The 10,042-nt window shown below is 40.7% G+C and overlaps 1 protein-coding gene across 1 annotated transcript in view; it reads left to right on the forward strand.

Annotated features, from left to right (window-relative positions):
- The window catches only part of HAPLN4 (hyaluronan and proteoglycan link protein 4), a 33,229-nt gene extending 26,503 nt beyond the window's left edge, over positions 1 to 6,726 (forward strand). The window contains exon 6 of the mRNA XM_040419793.1: positions 6,368 to 6,726. Within this exon, the coding sequence (XP_040275727.1) occupies positions 6,368 to 6,726 (359 nt within the window). The remainder of the gene's footprint in view (positions 1 to 6,367) is intronic.
- The last annotated feature ends 3,316 nt before the right edge of the window (positions 6,727 to 10,042 follow it).

The raw sequence follows: 10,042 nt of genomic DNA on the forward strand, positions 1-10,042 counted from the left end.
TCAACGTTGCGTGCAGCAGCAACCACAGCCTCCCAGACACTGTTCAGAGAGGTGTACTGTTTTCCCTCCTTGTAAATCTCACATTTGATGATGGACCACAGGTTCTCAATGGGGTTCAGATCAGGTGAACAAGGAGGCCATGTCATTAGATTTTTTTCTTTTATACCCTTTCTTGCCAGCCACGCTGTGGAGTACTTGGACGCGTGTGATGGAGCATTGTCCTGCATGAAAATCATGTTTTTCTTGAAGGATGCAGACTTCTTCCTGTACCACTGCTTGAAGAAGGTGTCTTCCAGAAACTGGCAGTAGGACTGGGAGTTGAGCTTGACTCCATCCTCAACCCGAAAAGGCCCCACAAGCTCATCTTTGATGATACCAGCCCAAACCAGTACTCCACCTCCACCTTGCTGGTGTCTGAGTCGGACTGGAGCTCTCTGTCCTTTACCAATCCAGCCACGGGCCCATCCATCTGGCCCATCAAGACTCACTCTCATTTCATCAGTCCATAAAACCTTAGAAAAATCAGTCTTGAGATATTTCTTGGCCCAGTCTTGATGTTTCAGCTTGTGTGTCTTGTTCAGTGGTGGTCGTCTTTCAGCCTTTCTTACCTTGGCCATGTCTCTGAGTATTGCACACCTTGTGCTTTTGGGCACTCCAGTGATGTTGCAGCTCTGAAATATGGCCAAACTGGTGGCAAGTGGCATCTTGGCAGCTGCACGCTTGACTTTTCTCAGTTCATGGGCAGTTATTTTGCGCCTTGGTTTTTCCACACGCTTCTTGCGACCCTGTTGACTATTTTGAATGAAACGCTTGATTGTTCGATGATCACGCTTCAGAAGCTTTGCAATTTTAAGAGTGCTGCATCCCTCTGCAAGATATCTCACTATTTTTGACTTTTCTGAGCCTGTCAAGTCCTTCTTTTGACCCATTTTGCCAAAGGAAATGAAGTTGCCTAATAATTATGCACACCTAATATAGGGTGTTGATGTCATTAGACCACACCCCTTCTCATTACAGAGATGCACATCACCTAATATGCTTAATTGGTAGTAGGCTTTCGAGCCCATACAGCTTGGAGTAAGACAACATGCATAAAGAGGATGATGTGGTCAAAATACTCATTTGCCTAATAATTCTGCACGCAGTGTAAATGGGGTTGGGACCATCAGTGGCGTTGAAGAAGTCAGGTGGATACACAGCTGATAGTCCTACTGAATAGACTGTTAGAATTTGTATTATGGCAAGAAAAAAGCAGCTAAGTAAAGAAAAACGAGTGGCCATCATTACTTTAAGAAATGAAGGTCAGTCAGTCAGCCGAAAAATTGGGAAAACTTTAAAAGTAAGGGCTATTTGACCATGAAGGAGAGTGATGGGGTGCTGCGCCAGATGACCTGGCCTCCACAGTCACCGGACCTGAACCCAATCGAGATGGTTTGGGGTGAGCTGGACCGCAGAGTGAAGGCAAAAGGGCCAACAAGTGCTAAGCATCTCTGGGAACTCCTTCAAGACTGTTGGAAGACCATTTCAGGGGACTACCTCTTGAAGCTCATCAAGAGAATTCCAAGAGTGTGCAAAGCAGTAATCAAAGCAAAAGGTGGCTACTTTGAAGAACCTAGAATATGACATATTTTCAGTTGTTTCACACTTGTTTGTTATGTATATAATTCCACATGTGTTAGTTCATAGTTTTGATGCCTTCATAGTCATGAAAATAAAGAAAACTCTTTGAATGAGAAGGTGTGTCCAAACTTTTGGTCTGTACTGTAGGTCAAAGAATTTCCATGACTTTTAATTCTTTGCTTCTGAGAACATGTGATATAGTCTCTCCTCTCCAGAGAAACTACATTGTTGGCAAGAACAGGGTTGGGGGGATAGGCTAATGAGTCAGGAAAAGGGTATAGTATCCTGGTAGTCTACTAGAGGCCCATTTTCTTAGTTGCTATCGGCTCAACCCTCTTATTTGTACAATGGACAAAACTGAACACTTAAAGGGAACCTGTCACCTGGATTTTGTGTATAGATCTAAGGACATGGGTTGCTAGATGGCCGCTAGCACATCCGCAATACCCAGTCCCCATAGCTCTGTGTGCTTTTATTGTGTAAAAAAAACCGATTTGATACATATGCAAATTAACCTGAAATGAGTCAGAGCCTGAAAATATGACTCTTCTCTGGTCACACAAGTAAGATATGACTCTTTTATGTTAATTTGCATAAAAGGCGGGAAGTACAAAAATGCATAATACTTATTGAATTTGTCTGCAAATGAAATTAAACGTGTAATTTATATGTTTAGGGTAACACAATGAACATTTAGAAACGCTCAGTGAGGGTAGCATAGTAGAGATGACAGGTTCCCTTTAAGGTAAAAAATGACACCTTCAGCATGCTATGCTGCAGTTTTCCTATCACACTGCTTGTATGAAGTCTGTTTGACCTAAACTTTTGTCCACAATTGCACACTTTACACTTTTAGTGAAATTCCCTTGAGTTGTGATGCTGATTTATTATTATTATTTTTTTACATATTGACATCCTAAATGTGTGTCTCTGTATTTAATAGTCTTAATAGTGGATTGTTGGGGTCAATAAGTTCATATAGTACATATTCAAGCTTCTGCAGAAAACTGAAAAGATGGACAGAGAATTTCAGATCAGTCACTTAAAGGGAATCTGTTACCAGGATCCTCGACTATTATCTGTAGTAATACTTAACTAGTATGGCAGATAAGGAGTCCAGATTGCTGCTTTTTATTTTCCTACTCCCCTACTGTCAACTTTAACAGCTGCGCTGAAGTACATTGTCATAGGTGTACAGGTGACAGAGACAGGGGGCAGTAGAAATATAAAAAATGTCTATCTGCACTCCTTCTCCCCAGTACTACTCACATGAGAAGGAATGCAGATAGACATTAGTACACATAATAGTCCAATATCGTGGTGACAGTCAGATACCCTTTAAATTGCTATCATTCTGTATAAAGAACATCCTTTCTCTTCTCTTACATTTCTACTGACTCTACCCAAAAATGCCTCTGACTGTAAGACTCTGACATGTCAGTGGAGTCAGTGCACTGATGTAGACCTACTGCATGGGCTATGAGATGTATGCTACCCTTTGCTGTGGTAGAAGTACAGGTTCCCAGAGAAGTGCTTGGAGACAGAGTATGAAATATAGTGGGGCACTGCGCCAGTTGGTGCACATCCCTTGCATGACACACTGTATTAATGTGCCGCTCCTAAAAGTGTTACAAAGTGTGCCATGTTAGACATACCTTTTTTTGGATCATTTGTTCTGACACTAACCATAATTTGCACCTTGTCTTGTCCTAGATTTTGAGTCCTATCTCTAAAAGTATACTAACTCCAGGGTGGTATAAAAAAATGATGTGGCTCATTGTGTCGCTAATAGGTATCTCTGGCGCACTGTATCACACACCACCAAATTGTGCAGTTTGTCAAATCTTCTCTACAGACTCTAGGAAGGCATAAGAATTTTCATAGACGGCAACACTAAAGTATTGCAGTGTATCGTATAGGCGAACTGATATGTTTGGGTTTCCAAGACTGACTATATGTAAATGTAAAAACAAAAGTAAAATTATAGCTCTTGGAAAATGGAGAGGAAAAACTGAAACAAAAATGTAAAAAAATCGGCTTTGGCAGGAAGGGTTGATACGTCTCTCTGTTTTTGAGATGAATGGGCTTCCAGCCACCACTCGACATTGAATGTATGTCAAAAAAAGGTACAAAATAGTGGGATCTCTGGTGTATTATAAAGTTCAGTATATCTAAAGATGCACATAAAACAATTGAACAATCTCTTGTAAATTAATTTGTATTCCATTGTTTGTTACAGCCATACCTACATTATGCTCAGTGTATTTCATTAATTGAGGATAGTTTTGGTCCAAGTATATGACGATCAATATCCTTTTACTTGCATCATGATATTGCTGTTCTGAGCATTTTCACGCTTCTGCCTGAATCTTATAATCATGCATAGGTATTTTGTAAAATAATACATATAAGGACCTTTGGAGAATGTTGAGTCATGAAACTTTGGAGGACCAGTTATTAAGTAGTGTTGAGCGCGAATATTCGAATAGCGAATATTAATCGCGAATATCGCAACTTCGATAATTTGCGAATATTACGAATATACTGCTATATATTTGTTATATCGAATATTTGTCATTTTTTACATCTGAACAAATTGATTCCTCCCTGCTTAAAATGCTTGTGGTCAATGAGTCATTGGCCTACAAGCAAGAAGCAGGGAGAAATCATGACTTTAGATGTTGAAAAAAGACGAATATTCTAAAAAACGGATATATAGCACTATAGCGAATATATTCGTTTTACATTTTTTAGAATATTCGTTAATTTTTTTCTCTCCAAACAGTACAGTTAAACCCCCTTGGCTTACTCCTCCCCACAAGCGTCCCCGTCACCATGGGAGTGCCTGGTGGTTAGAATATACCATCGGATCTGAGTTAGATCATGAAAACTCAAATCCGATGGTATATTCTAACACAGAGGCGTTCCCATGGTGATGGGGACGCTTGAAGTTAGAGTATACCAACAGGCGCATAGATACTGGCCCCCTGCTGCCTGGCGGCACCTGACCTCTGACAGGACACTGTGATCCACACAATTAACCCCTTAGGTGCCGCGGATCACAGCACCCTGTCGGAGGTTGGGTGCAGCCGGGCAGCAGTGCGCCCCCCCCCCCCACCCCCCACTATTAAAATCATTCATGGGCAGTGCGCCCTAACCCCCCCCCCTCACCAGTATTACAATCATTGGTGGCAGTGCACCCTCAATCCCCCCTCCCACCCCAGTATTAATCATTGCTGGCAGTGCACCCTCAATATCCCCCCTCCCCAGTAATCATTGCTGGCAGTGAACCCCCCCCATCATTGGTGGCAGCGGCAGTTCCGATCAGAGTCCCAACAGTGTAATGCTGGGGCTCCGATCGGTTACCATGGCAACCAGGACGCTACTGAAGTCCTGGCTGCCATGGTCAGTTAGTCAGCATTGTACTTACCTGTGCTGGGACCGCCGGCCGCTCCTTCTTCTCAAACTCACAGGTCTGTGTGGCGCATTGCTATAAGCATACGCCGCACACGAAATTGTGCAAAATGACTCCAAAACTGCACCACTTTTTGGACAGATTTTAGGTGCAGAGACATAAATCTAGGCCATTGTATTAGGGATTTTTGCAAATACAAATATATCTTTTGCTTCAGTCTGTGCTGGAGTACTTTTTGCCACATTTATCAAATGTTGCATGTTGTTTGATAAACTTGTCCTTAAACCTAACACTTCTGTCTAGAGAAGCTACTCCAATTTTCCTACTCCACCCTGCTCCTGGACTGAGACTGCGACTTATTTGCAACTTTTAAAAAAAGTCTCAATGATAAATCTGGAGTGAAACTCATTACCACAGCTCACTACGCCCACTTTTCCACCCATATTACAAAACTGGAGTGAGTGGTGTACACATGCAAAAAGTTTTAAAGATTTTGTGCAAGTGAGTGTAAAGAGTTGCAAAATTTCGCGCAATTGCATAAATTATGCGCAAGCGAGTGCAAAAAAGTTGCAAAAGCCCTATTTTGCAACTCTTTGATGCCAGAATTCTGGAGTGAAGGTATGATAAATCAGGGCCTAAGTGTATGAATTATTAGAATCTTCCAAACCTGTGAAATACTAAGATGGCTTCACCTGTACTGCTATAATGCAAAGTATATCCATGTTATATTTATTGCTCTCCTCCTGAAGAAGCATTACACTAAACAGAGGGGTATGCCAACTTCATCTTTCTTTTGGTATGTAATCATTATATTATTTATTATTGCCCATATTTTCCACACATCCTGACCAGTCACTATAGCGGCCATCTTTAGGGGGTTGTCTTATTTACTTTGTTCTTAGGAAGTACTTTAGGGCTTGCTGGCATATTACTGTAGGTTCTCCTCTGATTAATCCGCTGCATACTCTGTCACATGTCAGGTTTAAGGGATTAGCTGCAATAATTAAGTATATTTAGATGGTATGGTTCATAGTGCTATATGGAATGTATTCTGCTACAATAATTAAGAGATGTTATTTTTACAATAAAAAAAGGATAATTGTTTAAAAGGGGAACATAGTTGGTTTAATATCTATTTTTGAGTGGTTCCATAAGGTTATGGTGTCTCTGTATAGTGGATATAATTTAGTATTGATAGCCATGTTATATTTATGTATAAGGGCAACAAGACAATATACATTTGGCAACAGTAATTTAAGGAAATGAAAAGTAATGAATGAAAAGTTATCAGTTTACTTCATTGATATATATATATATATTTTTACATTTTAGGTAAAGTTTATTTCCTGAAGACCTTTCACAAGATGAGTTTCCCAGAGGCAGCTAAAGCCTGTGAGAAGAATGGTGATAGTTTAGCCAAAGTTGGTCAGCTTTATGCAGCCTGGAAACTGCAGCTTTTGGACAGATGTGAAGCTGGATGGCTTAGTGATGGCAGTGTCCGCTACCCTATTGTAAATCCACGGCAAAGGTGTGGAGGAGCAGAGCCTGGGGTGAGGAACCTAGGGTTTCCTAGTAAAAAGTATAAATTATTTGGGGTCTACTGCTTTAGGGGAAAAGACGAAGCAAATGAGAATGAAGTAACAGAAAAGATCATGGATGGGATCAACCAATGGAAGTCTAATCACGTGTAGAGTATGTGATGATGGAGCTTGCTGAACAGCAATGGCCATGATCCTAAATAAACAGCCACATATACTGTACATATATAACACACTGCATAAAAAAGAAAAGCCTGTGTCTTGTGTCCATGTGGGGCAACCTTCAACTGCTTGACAATGGGTCAACATACATAACACATGTAAGCTCATAATATCAGAATCAGGAGAAGACAATGCAATCAAGGGAGGAAGAGGAACACAGAAATATATTCTGGTGTCATTTCTTCCAGAAGTCAAGTGAAGAGGGCAAGAAAATGGAATAAATTTGGATCATCTACTCATCCCAAATGTCCATAGAGCAAGAATGCTACATTTTGAAAAATAAATCCTTTTTAGTGAACAGAAGAATGAAACGTGTATAGCAAGTGGTGAATCAAGGAAACTACAGTCAGTATTTCGGACCCCAGAACTCCTGTGATGAACGTGAAGTTTACTTAACAGATATTACAGGAATACACACTGAATATATGAAAATGAATCTCCTTTTATTCTCATTTTAAGACCACTGATGCCCTTTAGTGTAATATTCAAAAAGTATTGCTTTGCAGAGTAAAAGGGTATAAAAGAGTCATCAGAATAATGATTGGACGGTCTCGTCAAATTTATACTGAAATACTACACTTTTGCAGATAATTTTGGGTTACTGTTGGACAACCTGCTGATTTCAAGACTGTTACATATCGTGATAGGAGGCATGGCAGGTACAGGAAAACCTAGGCTGCCACTTGTGTGTCATGGACGTACCGAGACATACGGACATCCCCGCGACAGTGAGCAGCAGGAGGTCTTTGAGACTGGCAACACGTGGTTTGATTTGACATGCTTACCTTGTGTATCAATAGGCGTCTGGGTTGTTTCTGGTACTGGCCACAGTACCTCCAGGTGTTGCTATTGTGGTCATTTAACTTTTCCTATTTATAGTTGTCTCTCCCACAATGCTGTGCGGTTTATAGCTTCAGTTGGACCTGTGGATAGCTGGTGCTTGGATCTCGGCTGAGTTCTTGGTGCTGCCATAGCTTATTGGAAGTTAAATGTTACCTTTCCCTTTGTATTGTGGCTTTTTTGTGTGTTGAATTTTTGTTATTTTGTATTAGGCCTTAGGGAGACTCGCGTTCATCCTTCCTTTTGGAGGAACAGGTTGTCTCATTCCTGTCATTAGTACCAGAGTCCTTTGGGGTTAGATAGGACTTTAGGTATTCCTGTGTATGAACTCACCTACCTCTGGGGTCTGTTCATACTGGTAGTCAGTCAGGACTTTGATTAGGGTTTCCACTAGAAGGTGTCCATCTTCCTTCCATAGTTTTCAGGCCTTATTTCCTTTTCCCTTTACCTCCTATGTTTGGTGTGATGGTTTCCCTCCCACACTAGAGCGTGACATTGTGTTTCTGTTGAAACAAACCCTCTATTTTTTTCCACGTGGTCTCACTGCCATCCCTCCCTTTGTGGTAGTTGACACCCTAATTCTGAGAAGACACGAAATCAAAGCAAACATGTTCCTGCCTGCATCTATTGTCTGAGTGTATGTTTTTGTGGGGCATAGGTAGGTATGGTATGCAATGCTGCTATAAAGAGATGTATTATTTGCTGCATTATTGTGGCCATTTCTAATGAAGGTGAGAAAATAAAACTTTGGATGAATAGGCAATGTACTAGAAATACAGCAAGTTGGTTGCCAAAACAGTACAGGGTTGATGTGCAATGGCAGGTATGATATAACATGTCCTACTGTCAGGGTTGCCAACCTGATTATACAGAACAACCTGTCCAAAAATCTCAGCCAACAATTTTTACATGAAATAGAAACAAATATATGTCATAAAGATTACTAGCAATATGTCTGTAGGTGGGAAAACAAATATAAACACTTTAGCAGCATTTACTGTAAGCTGTAAAATGATGGTAGCTACAAGCACAATGACCTGCACAAGCTCCTCCACCTTCACAAAAAGCACTCATTTTTCTTATATACACTGAGGGAAGATCCTTATTTTTACAGACTCAACAAAAATTCGGCTGCTATAGATGTTAACAAGAAGCAAGTTAGCATTTAGGTGTCATTGAAAAAGTATTACTGGTACTTGCTGGACTAGGAAGAAATGTGTTACTACTGAGGGGGTGTCTTTGAGGTGCTAGAGGTAATGGAATAAAAATATAAAGGGATTACTATACAGTTGCTGCTATGCATGTAATATGTCTCTTGTTCTCATGATTTGAAGTTTACATTTCTCTGATAGATCTTTAGATGCGATTATATTCTATCTAGTGTTCACTAAACAAGTTAAATTTTATTGCACTCTGGTTATTGCAGTTGGTTCGAAGAAGAGGAGGAGTTTTCTGGTTTTACTTTAATGAAGGTTAATTAATGTATTAATGAAAGTTATAAAATTTTTCTGATATATTTTTGTGTTTTATTACTTTTCAGATCCAGAGGTTAAAACCAGGCCTACTCTAAAGGCACATTTACACTGCGCCGAGCAGTTATCAGGGAGGAACTGTTCCTTCCTGATAACTGCCTGCTCGTCAGTGGAAATGAAGAGCGGAATTTACATGCAGCGATCACTTCCACTGTATGAGCATGAAAAATGGCTACAGCAAAACTCGTTGTTTCTGGGCAGCGGATCACAATCTACAGGCCAGAAACAATGATTTAGGTGTCCACTAGTGTTGAGTGAAGCGAAGCATTCGAAGTGGAATTCAGTCCGAAGTTTAGGAAAACTTTGATTCAAGATGAACTCAAATTTTCTTGTGCTTCGTGGTAACAAATCAGGTTTTCCTAAAATGGCAGCTGCAGGTGTTACAAAGCAGAGCTAAATGTAGAGGAGAGGTGCAGCGTACTCAAGTTGTGTGTGAAGTGTTCCTGGGTGTAGTAGTGCAATAAACACTAACCTGAGACGGCTGACTCTCTGCATAGGCAGGTGATGGTAGAAATTGTTCGTGACGCCAGTGCCAATTAAACGGTGGCACGCCGTTTGCGGATAGCAGGAATAAATGAGGAACACCGTGAGGTTAAAGCAGAACTCCAACTTTAGTAGGTTTCATAGAGACATTTACGGAATCGCAGTTCCTTAGCATACAGTCGATTTTTCAATCCGGTTGATGCAGGCAATACAGATTAAGTAAGGTGATTACAGAGTGTTAAACACAGGTCTTGCAGTACAGGAGCTTGCACTCTATCTCTGACTGATCCTGGAATATAGCAAATCTTCACCAAGGCCCAATAACCTAGTTCTGGCTTTATATCCTTGGTTGTAGCTTTAGAAAGTACCTCCTCTGTTATTTTGAGTACCTC

This window comes from Bufo bufo, chromosome 2 (assembly GCF_905171765.1).
Source record: "Bufo bufo chromosome 2, aBufBuf1.1, whole genome shotgun sequence".
NCBI lineage: Eukaryota > Metazoa > Chordata > Amphibia > Anura > Bufonidae > Bufo > Bufo bufo.